The sequence below is a fragment of the Branchiostoma lanceolatum genome, chromosome 1 (assembly GCF_035083965.1).
Source record: "Branchiostoma lanceolatum isolate klBraLanc5 chromosome 1, klBraLanc5.hap2, whole genome shotgun sequence".
NCBI lineage: Eukaryota > Metazoa > Chordata > Leptocardii > Amphioxiformes > Branchiostomatidae > Branchiostoma > Branchiostoma lanceolatum.
In genome coordinates, this window is record NC_089722.1 from 9,794,985 (window position 1) to 9,810,489 (window position 15,505).

Consider the following 15,505-nt stretch of genomic DNA (forward strand, 5'->3'; position numbering starts at 1 on the left):
AATTACATTGTAATTTACTCGACGGTTACTACTGAATACAATATTCAAACCCTTTACTTCATTCTAATCCATTCGTTATTTACAATAAACATTACACAAGGGCAGATGGATGAAGGAGAACATTGAAACTCGTGAAACAGGGTATCTCTCATTTTCTTTATTTTCATACCTCCATAAGCTCCGTTTTCTCAGCTCCATAGGTCTCTTACCCAGTTTCAATAACAGCTACTAAATCAGCTGTATATATAGCAAATGTCACACATCAAAAATCATATCATACAACAATCCTGAAGATACAGAAATTGTGAAAACTCCTGTATAAAGTGGTGTCATATTTTGCTAAGGGGACCAAATAGACCATCTTTTTAAGTACAAATATGTGTACAATATAAGAAAAGTATGGACACTGCAGATAAGGTATTTGTATTTGGCACAGCCACTCACTGAATAGTGCTGGATGTGTGTTGAAAATACCAACGAGAATGGTCACCAAGTTTCAAGATAATCAAATATTCATTTTTGTTTAAAAAACAAATTTTCTTCAAAAATGAAAAACCTTACTCTTTCCAGATGGAAGGCATATGAAAACAAATATTTTCTACATAAATCTATCTCTTTCTTTTATCCTATTTGGCTGACACACCATATATTTTCAAATAAATTTGAAACAAACACATGCAATCTCAAACTGCAAAAGGATACATTCTTTTAGACACTAGTCTATGTTGTACCATTTTGTGGATCCCTACAGCATCAGAGAGACCAGAAAAATATAAAGGAGCTGCTTTCAATTCTAAAGTAATCACTTTGTATGCAGTTATGATTACTCTCATCCACAATGAAGGAAACTGGCTACTTTTAACTTAAGTACATAAGCATCAATCATCATAAAACAATAGCTCTCATAATTCATTTCAATCTATAATATTCTCTCTTAATATGTCACAACAGCTGCAAGTCATATCTAGCGACCCATGATTATTAAGCACTCAGCTTAAAATTAACTCTACACATTGGAGAAGGCACAGTTCTACAGGGTTGTCTGGGGGAATATTGAGGCAGCTCCACGGGAAAACACCACAGGTACTCCTGAAATATAAAGGAAATGTTTTAGGATGAAAAAATGTTGATGGATTCTTCTATATTGTGTTTGTTGTCAGCCAGGGCATAGTTAATAGTAGTTAAAAATCATGGTATTCAGACATTCTAATTCGCACAATGAAATAATTGAGCATAGTGATTTTTTTAGTAACAAACATACACACACATGTTTACACACATATACACACAGGTAAACACACTCAGACATATACACACAGGCACACACTCCAGTTTTAGGATGACTTCCTTAAAACTTAGCATTACAACAGTTAGTATAATTCTCAACATAGTATGTTGCTTTTGGGCCAACTGGGTCACCATTGTCCTTAAACAATATACAATAAATCTTTCAAAGAGATCATCACAAATATGAGAGTTCACCTGGCTGTAGGACATGTTCCTGCCCTGTGGCCATGACCTTCAGTCTCAGCTGCTGGTGACCTTTGTCCTGTCGGGTCAGCGTGATGCGGATCTGGTTACAATCAGCTTCAAAGTTCAGCTTGTTTAGTCTGCGTGGCAAGGGGAAAACTTTATTTGAAACCATCCAAACCATACAAAAACCTAAGCAAAAGTGTACCACTATTGGAAAGGGAAGCTGAAGAGAAAACAGGGCCGGGGTACACATCAGTTCAGCCCAGGGCTCTAGCCAGCCTGAAATTTTATCCCGTAAGCCCAAATTTTCGGTATAAACCTAACATGTCGAGCGCCGAAGGCGCGAGGCGTCGCGCCGTAGGCGCGACAATTCTAGGGGGGTCCGGGGGTATTCAAATTTGAAATGTAGACCCTCTGAAACGCTATCTCCAGCATTTTGAGGGGAAAGTTTTGCTGGTAGGTAAAGCTTTAATGATGCCATCTCTTTTGGTGAAAAATTACTTAGGCCTTCGTTGTATCCAATCGGCAAATAAATTAAATTTAGCACCACAAAACTTTCTTATATATTTGACAATTATACACGTGAATTTTGTCGGCAGAAATAAAACATTTTCAACACCGGTCCCGTTTGCGCCCTGTACTAAATATAGTAGGAAATGAGACACCCTACTTTGGACAGAACGCCCTAAAGACGTTCAATATTTTCCTTCCATGTTTTCCATGGTCGATTTCTCCGGTAACTTCCACTTGATTTGATCAAAATTCGTCGATTCAAGCCTACAAACAGCCCCATCGTCGCACCAAATATCAATTTCCGATAGAACCTCGCGGATTCGCGCTAAAGCTAACATCTCGTGAACCGCGAGACTTGTATGTCATTGGTCCATTTTCCGTGACGCGGCGTGAACGAACGCTGTTATTGGCTACGTAGACAACATCTGATTCTGAGGTCTCAAACTTTCAACACCAGTTTTCGCGGGAAGAAAGTGTGCGTGTACAAAATGTAACTCGGCGTAAACTTTAACAATATTTCCACAAAATACGGAAACTGGCTGGTAACTACCGGAGTATTTTTTGTGTGGCTATAACTAGCGGTGAACCGGGGAAAACAGCAGAAAAAAACGCCAGCCCGATGCGATCGGCCAGTGGGGCACTGGTAGTGGGGAGGGGGGCGCACGAGGCTGATTTTCTCTCGGCCCACGAACCACTGGCAAGCTCCGCGCCTTCGCTTCAAACTTCCGCTTCTTTTCTGGAGATCATTGCAAAAGTTCAAGCCCTGTCTATATCTTTTCTCCCGATTTTTGTCCGTCAAGGTTTACGGATTGGTTTTAATTTTTTTCCGTAACCAGCAGCAAAGTCCCGTAAATTTACGGCAAAACTGGCGCTGGCTAGAGCCCTGGTTCAGCCTCTATTCTTGTCTTGTCAGAGGCAGTGCAAGTCCACCAGTGCTTTGCTGCACCTGGGCAATTAGGTTGTATTGATATCAAATGGAAAGACAACCCCAAATGGAAAGGCAACCCCTAACGTATCTTGTCAGGTTTAGAATACAAGTGCAAAGTAAAAAAAATATCTAAGTTATGATCCACATTGTTATTTGTGTCTACAGCTGTGAACAAAGAATGCAGAATCCATCCCTACATGTATGTAGTGAGTGGTCTGACCTGTAGTCCAGCCCTATGATGTTAAAGTTGGTGGTGTCTTCTGGTAGGGTCGGGTAGTAATCCAGCTGGTTTTCCCTCAGTCGGATCCCGCCGTAACCGTTCATAACCGCCTGTAGGAAGCCACCCATACCGGTCATGAAGTTCACAGCACCGGCATCAAAACTGGTTTCTGTCCACACCTGAGGAAGCGACAAATGTACATGACAATGATTAAGCATGTTAAAGCATTTCTTTTGCAGGCCCGGTAATGGTGAATGCTTTTGCTGGAAGCTAGTGACATAATGGAAACTCAGGGGAAACACGGGATACATATTGGAAAGAAGAGGGGGTGTTTCCTCTGTGTGTCCTCTCCCTTTTCCCTGTTCAGAGGTCTCCTAGTGTTTGTTTTGGAGGACGTGTAGTGGAAGGATTTCCTATGTGTCTCCTTATCGCCAGTTAGAGACTCTGTTTCAAGGGTGTTTCCACTATGTTTCCTGGTAATTAATCACTCCTAGAAGGAGAGGCAAGTAAAGATGGAGAGCAGGCTCCTCTCCCTATTCCTGTGTCTTGTTATGTGTGAAAAATCAATTATCCACGCATTACCAAGGCATGGTACACTGTGTACAGAACATTTCCTGAATGAACTGTATAGGTTCTTCAATATACAACTTGAGACTACAAAGCTGATTTGCTGATACTCATAGTACACATGAGTCTATATGATAGCAGAGCTAAACTACCTTGACTTTGGGTCTCCAATAATGGTGACTTCTTACTGCAGGGCTGTATTATCAAGTCTTATCCCCAGTTAATGTCTTAACTTGTATACGCATCTTGCAGACATGACTGAGAGGCATTCAATGCCCACCAGCCTCTATACTGGTACCCACAGGGAGCTAGGGAAGGATGGCCTGAATCATGTGGTCTGTTAGGCCATGTCATGTGATCTGTCAGGGCAGTCCAACCCATGCCACTTTGGCAGCACATACAACTCTTCCATCTCAGACTATACTACTAAATTCCTCAGCATGTTAGTTCCCTGATGTTCCCTAGTAACATTTGTGATAGCTGTTGTTTTGGGGCACTGCAAGAAACTAGGTCAAGCTACATGTACTTTCATTCCAGACAGCCCTGCTATGACAGAATAGTAACAAGACAAAAGTAACAAAAAGCAACAATTTACTCCTCCTTCCACCACCATAATGATGAATTTCCTTTCGAATGGGGGTTAGGACTTGATTGTCCAAGGAAGTGTTTATCATAACTTCACCACAAACTCCCTGTTTCCCCAATTAGAAGGTCCATCTGGCAGGACTTACTAAAACAAACAACAGGATTCTTATGCCACAGGGGGGCATCCTGTATCTTAGGCTGGCAGCTCCTTGTGTTTCCATGGGCGGAGAAGTTGGTCATGGAAATTAGATATGTTTCCATTGGGTTTCCTGTGTGTTTCCTACTGTGACACATTGGAAACATAGGGGGAACACATTCCAGTATGTTTCCACTATGTTACTGAGGTTTGGAAGGGTTTAATAAAAATAACCATGATCTCTGACTCTTAAACATGAGGACGGGTATTAGGTAAAAGGTAAATGTAGATGCCACTGTTAGGTTCCCCTCAAACATGTACAATAAAAATTGAAACAACAGTACACATTTTCCAAAATAGAATATAAAATACGTCAAGAAAACTCAAAGATTTCTTTTTCACAGCAAACCTTGAAGGGTTCTTGTATGTTTTTGTAGTTACGGGCAAAGAGACTGTTAGCCTTGGTGATGTTGCCCAGCTGAAGCCATCCTGTAGCAAAGATGCCCCAGGTCATGGCAGGTCCCTTCTCGTCTGTCACCCGCTCGTAGATGGTCAGGTCGTTCCTGTAGACCTGTTCAGACATGTTGTACAACAGGGGGTAGCCTAGCAGGATCACATCTGCCTGCTTTATCTTGATGTCTGGTGGAGGTACAAAACAAATGTAAGCATTGATTAACATTTCAATTCAGAGTTTTGGTATAAAACCTAGTTCTCCAGTTTTTTCCTTTAGTCACTGACGAAAGATAGCGTATACTGTCTGAAACGTCTGTTTCAAAATTTTATCTAGTTGCCTGTAATGAGTAACTGTTTTTTGGCATATCTTATCACCTGGCTGTCAATACCTTCATTAACGAAGCATTCAATGATATGTAACTGTGGTGATTTGGGTATACATCTAAGAAAATTGAAGATTTGAGGGTGAAAGGTGATGATAGTGATGTAAGGATCTACAAGCCTAGTTTATACAAACTGAAGCCATTTTTCTTGGTCACAAGAAACCAGAAACAGTTCTATGAAGAAGAAAAAATCAGTTGTACATACTTGTATCATAGCCATCATATTCAGGATGATACTGCAGAGTCTTGTCAAAGGGGATGTACATGTTGTCAACAATGTCTGTCCAGTTGCTGGGTGTGGCCTTCCCTAGCAACTTGGCTATCTTGGAAGCAAACTTCAGACTGTACATGGCCACAATGTTGGTGTAGGCAGAGTTGTCTACATTCTCATGGTACTCATCTGGTGGCATCACAGCTGGAACAGAGGAATAAATCAAGTAAAATGTCATGATAATGTTGTACACATAATAATATATACACAATCATCATATACATGTAAGACTTTAGGATTTTTGGGCACTACCAAAAACTCTTAGAACAACATGTAACTTGGATAGACTCTAACATCTTAGTTTGCATTTTGATAAAATCTCATCAAAGGACAGGATGTGTCTCTTACGGACCTACAAGGCAATGTTCTTTCTGGCTATCTTTGATAACACAGTATCTTGTTGTTATCAATGATAATGTTTCATTATTTTACAAAAATAGTCAACTTTCACATACCTTTTATAACATATTTCTTTTTTTTATCATCATACTGTGTTCGGCTTGCCCAGAACTGTGCCATACTTGTGATGAAGTCATACCCTTTTTTGTACAACAGGAAATTCACATCCATAGTCGACAGGAAGTACTGCTGTGCAGCGAACGCGATATCTCCTGTCACGTGGTGCTCGTACTTCAGTGGTCCTGGTGCCGGACACACCTCGTGACCCGTGTACGCGCTTTCCCACGGAAACATTGCGCCGTTGTATCCCCTCTTCCGAGCGTTATCCTTTGCTGCGTCCAGTACACGAGTGCGAGACTCCAACATGGACAGTGCTAACTCAGGATGGAGGAGTAGTATGGGAGGGTACATCCAAGTTGCCTGGTCCCAGAAGATGTGGCCTTGGTAGTCTGCTTGGTATTTACCATTTGCCAGACCTCCTGGGCTGACCCCAAAAAACTCAAAATCCTTTGGAGCATTCAGAGGAGGCAAAGAGCTGAGAATGTAGTACAGGCTACCATAGATAGCCTGTTGAAGCTGGAGGTTCCCAGTTGTTTCAATCCTGCCCTCCTCCCACACTTTCAGCCAGGACTGTGTGTGGTTGGTGTACAGTCTACCCTTGCCTGCAAGATTTGTCCCATCATGGAAGTACTGTTCTGCTTCCTTCTGATTGGACGAGATTGATGTGATGAATGTCCAGGTCTGTGATGATTGGTCAGCTGGGAGGGTGATGTTATCAGGGACAGGTGTCCACAGGACATGTACGATTGGCTTATCTCCTCCTTTTAACTCTGGTTGCTTAATTTTACCAAGCATGTACCTGAAAAACCCAAAGATGATAAATGTTTTTTTAAAACACTGAGCATGTTGGTATCATGATCACTCAGTAAAACATATATAACAGTTGTCAATGTAAACATTAGTAGGTAAAGCAGAAAAAAATTCAAGTTTTAGTAGATTACCAAACTTACTTTCCTCCCTGAAAGTCTGGACCATCATGAAACTCTACATCATCACTTGGACCCCCCATGTTGCTCTTCAGGTCCACTCTGATTGGTTCAGATATGGCATCCGTCCTGTTGACTGTTATCTCCGTCACAAGTAGTCTAGTGTAGAACTGGTGAGCATATGTCCGTTGCTGCACGTTAGCCACTTTGGACTGTATCATGTGACTGAAAACTCCTGGAAGAAAATTAGAGGTTACATTTGCAACCATTGAGTATTTATCTAAGTTTTCCTTTTAGCTTATCATATCAAACCGCCAGGGCCCAGGAGCTAGAAATGTTTCATGCATCAACTTAATTAACTGTTAGTAATCTGAGCTACATTGAACTATTTTCAGTTGGGATGTTGACAAAAAATATTTTCACAATATATCTGACATACAGTAATGTATGGGCTGTCCTGTGCTGAATACCAGTAGGTTCAAATGACTGTTATTGTTACAGTTACTAGTTACAAACTGGACATACCCTGTGCAACATCCAAGGCATACGATTGGCTGGTGCTTCCATCCAGACTGACTGTCACCGACACGGTTGCAGGGATCCGGGCGCGGTGACTAGCCCCGCCCTCCCCGTTAAACAGTCCGTTCATGAAGATCGTGTCGCTGTAGACTGTAGTGGCGACGTAACCATTACCGACCGTTGCCATGAAGTTTTTGTTACTGGGCAAGCTGGAAAGAGATATGACTATCATTATAATGGAGTAAGATGATGTTATAAAGTTTTATTGAGGCCTTTCTAATTCATGACTTCTGAGGGCTGTTGGATTGGATTGTGGAACTTAAATCATTGGCCTATTGACAAGATTATCCAGAGAAAATTTGCACTTATGACAGGATGGATGATCCTGTGAATAACAGACTTTTCCCAACAATTGACAGGATGATCCTGTTCGTAGGCCAAGGATTTTGGAGTATCACAATCTAATACTTGATAATGAGCCTGAAACTACTGGGAGATCTGAATTCTAATGCTACAAAGTACACCGTGTACAGTCAGTGAATACAACTAAAATAGACCATTGAATAGATCTAGATCATCTTGTTAAGATCCCACCTGTCGGATCTGAAGACAGTTGCCTCATCATCCAACACCATGGCAAGGCTGACTTGGATCAGCAGCAAGACAAGCAGCATCACATGACATCCCATCTTGGACATCATACCTTGAGTAAACACCACCTATATCGATAAAACACAATATAATATTTAAAATACTCAAGCACAAGCAATTAAAACATGAACTTGCACTCTGGGATATGTGGCCATGTGGTTGACTCTTCTGAAATGAGGGCATTCTTATATCAAAGCCTGAGACTATGGGGATAGGACGATCCTGTCAGCAGTAGAAAAATTTGCACTGTTGACAGGATGATCCTGTCAGCAGTGTAATCTTTTCTACTGCTGACAGGATGATCCTGTCAATAGCCACTTCCTATATGAAATGTTATCACTATCATAGCTGTTTAAGAACATAATGACTTCAAATGGATGGCAAGGCCGGTACATTATGTATTACAACAAACATGTTGGAAATGGGCGGTACGGAAGTGCGTCCGGTAAACATGTTCGAAAAAAGTGAAAGTGAACGCTCTTGAAAACATTTACCAATGCCAGTTGTTAATCAAACATGAACCCACGACAATTATGCACCTTGCACCCTCCGCAAACTCTACCTTACCACGTCAGCGTGCTTAACTCACCTGCACCCGACAAGGACACGATCATGTGATAGTCAGTCCCCAGGTTGTATTGACTTGCGGTATAAAGTGTCGTAAACGCAAAAAAACTGTTGTAAACCATTTGGAAGAGACCATTCTGAAAGGGACCCTACAAAATATGTAGAGCATTTGTTTTGCAAACCTGAAAAAGATATCTATCTATTTTTAGTATCATAATATCTTCTGCTAATATTTGGTGTACTATTCATCGTCAAGTGCGAACTATTCATTATTTATTGATCGACTGAAGTTATGTTCCCCAAGGCTAAGGGAGGTATCTTCTGGTACCGTAAAACAGGCGGGTCCATGAAAACCGGAAGGATCATGTGTTGGATGGTTTCGTAAGTTTTGAAGGACGTCCGTACTCATGTTTATCGCAGAGGTTCTGTTATAGTGACCCTTCCTCCTTCAAGACGGCGTGATGGGCTCTAAGATAAGCAAGTTACCCAAGGCGGGGTTAAGACCGATGAAGAACTTGAATGTTGAAGCCCGGGCCCACCGACTTCTGGACCAGGAGAAACCACAGCCCGCCCCGCAGTACCCTACCACTAAGGAAGAGATAGCAAGAGTACAGAAACGTGTGTATTGTTATATAAACGAGCTTATTGTTGAACACATCATGTATTATGCATTCTCGTGTATGTATAGAGATTATGTCACCGCAAAGGCTACTGTCAGCACTGTTTCAGACGTTATAACGCTATATCATAACATCATATATGTAACTCACTGTTGCTTAGATTTCATAACACTGTTAACAGCCCTCCATTCATCATGAGACATCCTAGTGCTATACCATGTGGGTGAACGAAAAATTCAAAGCCACAACCATTGGCTGCTACAAATGACCAACTAAAATTTGTACAAAGAAAGATTCAAGGTGTGGATGCAATACTACCCTGGGAGTCCAGGCACCGTAATCGGCGCGCCACGGAGCACCGCACGGGCGATTACTGTAATCGGATAGCGGAGCTTGGGTTTGCAGCGTGGGGCGGGGTCGGTCTTCGGGGGGCAGCGGGAGGGTGGGCCGTGAAAGCTTGGGCGCCCGTGCGGTGCTCCGTGGCACGCCGATTACGGTGCCTGGACTCCCAGGGTAATGCAATACTGACTGTTCCTTCTTTTTTTACAGTCCATCCTGAAATTGTAAAACAGCAGCAGACCAAAGATGTCAGACTAGATGATTTCCTCAAGCAGGTCAGAGTGGAGTCACATGACCCGGTACTGAAGGTAAACTGATGAAACTCTTTTATCATTTGATAGTATATGCAACAGTAGGCACTATCTGGCAAAACTGCACCACAGAAACATAGACAGATAGACACACAGAAAAGCCTAAAACTTCATGGAAGTGGCTATTGTTATGACTCACTAGATGATCCTGTCAGCAGTAGAAAAAATTGCACTGCTGACAGGATCATCCTGTCAGCAGTGCATTTTTTCTACTGCTGACAGGATCATCCTTTCAGTAGATTCAGGCAACCTTCACTTCCTTAGGGTGAAGTAAAATGGAATCTTTTTCATGTGTCATGTGATTTTTAAAGCGGTGCACAAAGTCTGTAAGCTTATTTCTGTGTGTGAAATAATGGTGTTCTTATCTTGTGCACATAGACCTCTGAAGGAGATAGAACAGAAGCTCTTCCAGATTCCAGTCAAACATCCTCCACTATAAGACAAGTCACTTCAGGTGATACACTGGATGTCAGGAAAGTGACAGAAGGTGGGTTGACTAGGACTCTGTTAATTCGATTTTGTAGTTTATCATTTACTAGTAGTATGTTTGTTTGTGTGTGCCTTTATCTACTTTCGAAATATGCTCTAATCGGCCTTCGGGGCCGCTTTTCATAGAGGTCGAGATTTCATAGATTCTAGTATCAAATCTATGATCAAAGTACCAAAGTGTTGATAAGATGTTTGTATGATATTTTGTCGAGGTGAATCCTTTAATATGTTAAATTACTGCATTCACCCTTCTACAACCTTTTTTGCTTTGTAGGGAAGATGACTGTTCACCAGATTCTAGAGGTACTTATCAGACACAAGAAAGACCCAGAAGAGTGGACAGCAGAGAAAGTGTCTCAGGAATTCAGTCTGGAGCTGGAACATGCCCGAGGACTCTTAACTTACTTCAAAACGTTTGAGATCAAGGCATTCGGACAGATACCAGAGGAGATTAGAAAACAAATCAACCCAGGAACAAAGGCAGCACCATGAGGGCATGTTTGCCAAAAACTTTCAAGAAGGATATGGATAGAACTGTATTCTTCTGTCCGAGCAAGAGACTAAATAGATTCAATTGTAGATGATTGATTATTTGTATAATTGATTGCAGTAGGGACCTTCCATAGTGACTACAAATCAAGTTTAAAGAATTATACTAGTATGTTAAGTTCCAAGCTCTTAAATAAATTGGTACTTTTGCATTAATGGTTTATTGTAGCACTATAGGTATGACTAAGTATTGAATACGTCGATGAAGATTAGACATCCAGGTAATAAGATACGCCAAAAAGCAATTACTCAAACAACTGGATATGATTTTGGAAACGGTCAGACGTTTCAAGTAGCATCCACTACTTTTCGTCAGTGACTGTGAGCAAGATCAGTTGAACAGCAGGTTTATAACCACGAACTATGAATTGATATGCAAATAAGGAGAAGACAAATTTTTAGATAGTCCAATAGAAAGCGAATTAGACAAGTCAAGACAAGGTTGAAGTAAAAGGGGACAATAGCTCCTATTGTTTTAATATAGGAGCTAAAGCTGGTTTGCCCCCAAGGCTATGTCCCAAGTGCCAGACAGTTCCACCCTTAGCCCTCCTTTCCTGTTGAACACAACCAGGGGCACTCGTTCAATCTCGAATCCACTGATATCCTTGACCGCGAACCCCGCTGGTTCGAACGTGGAGTAAGGGAGGCAATATATGAGAGGATATACAACCCAACCCTCAACAGGAAAGGAGGGCTAAGGGTGGAACTGTCTGGCACTTGGGACATAGCCTTGGGGGCAAACCAGCTTTAGCTCCTATATTAAAACAATAGGAGCTATTGTCCCCTTTTACTTCAACCTTGTCTTGACTTGTCTAATTCGCTTTCTATTGGACTATCTAAAAATTTGTCTTCTCCTTATTTGCATATCAATTCATAGTTCGTGGTTATAAACCTGCTGTTCAACTGATCTTGCTCACAGTCACTGACGAAAAGTAGTGGATGCTACTTGAAACGTCTGACCGTTTCCAAAATCATATCCAGTTGTTTGAGTAATTGCTTTTTGGCGTAAGTATTGAATAGTTGCCTGGGTTTACAATATCAATTCAGTCCGTCAGTTTGACTTTGACAAGCATAACATATACTACAATATAAAGAGTAACTCCGGTCTTGTGTGTTGTTGAAACCTTCATTTCTATTTGTTGTTCAGAATCAAAAGATGCTCCAAGGGAAAAAAATGCAGTAGTCTAGTCAAAAAAATGAATTTATTGATGTGAAGCTAACAGTATCATTGTTGCCTGTTCATGATACTGGAACACAAGTATATTTATTTCCTGTAGCACTACTTTCTGAGACCTATCAGAAAAAACGTTGTGTGGCACAACAGCAGAAAATGAAAGGCATGAATCATTGAGAGGAGTATATACAGCTGTTTATTAGTCTAAGAACAGTCATGATTTGCCATGGCCAATTGAGTTGGACTAGGAGCTTTCCAATCCAAGTCCACACATATATACACATGTCATGTATTTGCAGAAAGTATTGCATAAACTCATCCCTGAACCTCTACTTTGGCCTTCTCTATGTCAACACTTATTAGAGATTGTATACTCACACAACAATGTACAAATGTAGGTCTCGGAGTCCAAAGAAAATCGAAATTTGAACTTTCTTGTTTTAAAGTAAAATAAACTTCAATGTGACAAAGTGAACCCTTGAGAATAAAAAGCACCTGAAAGTAGAGCAGCTTTACAAAGTAATGTCATGATAGCTCAATCTGAACATAGAATTATTGCACCAATTTAGCATAACATCAGATTCTAATCAGTATGTACAATTTACATTGTTATCAATGGTACAAATCTTAGATCAAGAGTTACATAGGAATCAATTACAAAACCAATGTTAACTGTTGGATGAAATCCATTGCATTATAATCAATGAGAGATGCCCTCAACAATTTAGAGTCCTTCAAGTCAGTTCTGTATATATGCCATTGCTCAGTTTGTTTGCATGAACAGTGAACACATTAAGTTTATGAGAAATGTCCTCTAAGTGTAGCCTTTTCTGCAGCTGCTACTGAAGATTTTTGAATTTTTCACTCCAGTTCCTAGTCAGCTGGAGGTAGAACTCAGGAGAGTTGGGAGTGTAGTCATTATAGGTGTACTCCCCAACCTTCTTTGGTACCGCCATCTCGACCTGTGTTCCTTCATGCCACTCGTTAAAAGAAGTCACTGAAATGATCTCCGGAGTAACGTCAAAAGCTGCCTGGAATGCATCGTTGTAATATTTCCCGTTGAGACGCTTTCTCGTGTTCCTCCCATTCCATGGACGCACCCTTGTATCAACATAGCCAGGACCGATGCTGGGTACGAACATCATCTTGTTTTGGTTTGCAAACTGCTTGAGCGTTTTCCAGTTTGAGAAGGAAGAGCCATACGTGAAACCATTTGTGGCAAAGTATGTGTAAAATCCGTCAAACCCCCCTTGGAGAATCTCATTTTTGTGTTTTAATTCAACAAGGAGGCCCAGGAAAATGGCGTCATAGGCTGTGTTCCTGATGGTGTGTGACCCAGAGGGAGAGAGGAGATTTCTCCAGTCCTTGGCAGGGAGGTTATAAGAGTCATACACGTAGAACAGTGGGAGATTCTTCCCATTTCTGGTATGGCGGTAGAATGCAGGGTGGGTTCCATATGTATCGACAATGTACCTCACAGAATGCTGCAGGCTCCAGTCTGTCCTGCCCTCATACGGTTCAATGTGAAAGGCAACCTGTGGAGACAAAACCGAGTAAAAAATATGTACATGATGAAAAGCTCACAAATATTCATCTGATGCCCAAAGGGTCATAGCTATAGTGCATTGGAATCTAAAAACAATATCACAACCTTTTTGCATCGAACACTCTCAAAATGCACTTGGCAGTTGTCAATTTGTTCAATCTTACATCTTTGCCAGGTATGTATATTGTTCAATATATTGGAATAGAATAGGTGACGAGGCCCAAACTAAAGATGGTATTTTATAAGTTACTTCACTTGATGCTTGAAGTATAAGATAGAGATTAAGAGATAGATTATAGGCCAACCTTAAGGCTGTATTTCTGTGCAGCATCCATCAGAGCTGGGATGAGAGAGTCGCTGGGCTGGCCCTCATTATCAGCCTGCTCCGGAGGGTACCAGGATACTGCAAAGACTCCTGCAACAGATAGATTGAGCATAAACATGTATTCATCTATACCACAAATCTACTACAATATAACATCTACTAGTACACCAGTAAGAGTTAGAACTTAGAGGAGGTCTGCATGTCTGATTGATAATTACTTGTGCATAAAACTAAATTTGATTAACAGCCTTTTCTGCCTTGGACAAAACAATTGGCTTAACCTGCCCTAAGAATCTTGAGACACATGAACTCACCTATTCCTGCATATCTCATCTGCTGCATATGATGTTCAATAACAGCAGGGTCAGAGGAACTGTATGCTCCCAGGCTGGGATAGAAGTTTGCTCCTACGTCGTCTGGAGGCTGGTGTCTTCCTGTTGGCCACTTCTTAGCCTCCTGTTTGTTCCAATGTGGAATCAGGTTGTGGTTCCAGTGAAGGTATTTCCCATTTTGTTCAGGGTTTCCATACCACGGGTAGTAGAATACATGTAGGTTGTAGTTTGGTGGAGCGAAGTCTTTCTCTTTGAATGCTGAAGGAATGTCAGCTTTACCATCGTTGATTTGTTCGGAATCGAACCCCACACGAGGCACAAAACCCTGTTTGGAATTGGAGTCGTCTTCGACAACATTAAGTTCTTTGATATTTTCGTCTTGTTTCTGTTGTTGGCTGTCTGCTACAAGACCAACATGCGGCACAAAAACTTGATTCTTTTCCTCACTTTTCTCTGGAATCTTGACAGTTTTGTTGTGTTGGAACAAGGAGCCTCCATGTTTGAGTAATACCTTCGGCTGAGCAGTTCTGTGTAGTGCCAATCTCTTCTTCAAGTCCACTTTTGGCAGTGCGAAAGGCCCGATTACCTGGTCGAGGGTGTGGTCTGACTGGGACAGACTGTACACAGAAAACAAGCAGCTGCCTAGGAAACAAACCAGTATGATCCCAACAAGAAGCTTCTCCGATCTCCAGCACGCACGGAATGCCATGGTACAAGAAATATGAGTACCAAACAGATGGGTCCAGCTGCTAAATCTTTAAAACTTGTCAAACATGTACACGCTCTTTCTTACATAATTGTACGTGCAGCATATACAAATTATACACTTCGTAGTAGCTGAAGGAAAACGAAGGGTTAGTCGCCACGGCTACGACCCCGTATATTTACACTACTAAAACCTGACTAAACCGTTTGTTTGCTGCTGTCCCCAGCCGGATGCGGGTTCTAGGTATGGGGCGCTCAGAGCTACTGTCTGAACCCCCATCCTCATGAGGAGGGTACTCAAACCAGCTGTAGCTGCAGCTGCTGCGTCGTACACCTCATGGCACCTGCAGCTAAAGCACCTGTGGCTACCACTGCACCTGCAAAACATGTATCCTTTCCCAAACTATCACTTCCGCATTGTATGACCTCTGTGACCTTTTACAATGCATTGTGGGTTGATGGTG

The 15,505-nt window shown here is 41.6% G+C and overlaps 3 protein-coding genes across 4 annotated transcripts; 1 reads left to right on the forward strand and 2 right to left on the reverse strand.

Annotated features, from left to right (window-relative positions):
- Positions 1 to 142: 142 nt before the first annotated feature.
- LOC136432752 (protein-glucosylgalactosylhydroxylysine glucosidase-like) lies at positions 143 to 8,727 on the reverse strand. Of its 2 annotated transcripts, none has more exons than XM_066424231.1 (10): positions 8,674 to 8,727; positions 8,028 to 8,152; positions 7,440 to 7,642; positions 6,939 to 7,149; positions 5,985 to 6,787; positions 5,464 to 5,673; positions 4,832 to 5,061; positions 3,135 to 3,313; positions 1,483 to 1,610; positions 143 to 1,089 (listed from the first exon to the last, which is right to left on the reverse strand). In XM_066424231.1, exons 2-10 carry the CDS (start codon positions 8,132 to 8,134, stop codon positions 1,031 to 1,033), a joined length of 2,130 nt encoding a protein of 709 aa, XP_066280328.1. In that variant the 5' UTR covers positions 8,135 to 8,152; positions 8,674 to 8,727; the 3' UTR covers positions 143 to 1,030. The 2 variants fall into 2 exon arrangements, with proteins under 2 accessions (XP_066280328.1, XP_066280337.1); XM_066424240.1 differs by having other exon boundaries at positions 8,652 to 8,699.
- A 293-nt stretch (positions 8,728 to 9,020) lies between these two features.
- On the forward strand, positions 9,021 to 12,637 carry LOC136432861 (NADH dehydrogenase [ubiquinone] 1 alpha subcomplex assembly factor 4-like). The gene is made up of 5 exons (XM_066424440.1): positions 9,021 to 9,269; positions 9,821 to 9,918; positions 10,300 to 10,408; positions 10,685 to 11,157; positions 11,980 to 12,637. Exons 1-4 carry the CDS (start codon positions 9,113 to 9,115, stop codon positions 10,900 to 10,902), a joined length of 582 nt encoding a protein of 193 aa, XP_066280537.1. The 5' UTR covers positions 9,021 to 9,112; the 3' UTR covers positions 10,903 to 11,157; positions 11,980 to 12,637.
- LOC136432843 (glycoprotein endo-alpha-1,2-mannosidase-like) lies at positions 12,311 to 15,475 on the reverse strand. The gene is made up of 3 exons (XM_066424417.1): positions 14,319 to 15,475; positions 13,985 to 14,094; positions 12,311 to 13,668 (listed from the first exon to the last, which is right to left on the reverse strand). The coding sequence occupies exons 1-3, from the start codon at positions 15,043 to 15,045 to the stop codon at positions 12,973 to 12,975; spliced, it is 1,533 nt and encodes a 510-aa protein (XP_066280514.1). The 5' UTR covers positions 15,046 to 15,475; the 3' UTR covers positions 12,311 to 12,972.
- Positions 15,476 to 15,505: the final 30 nt, after the last annotated feature.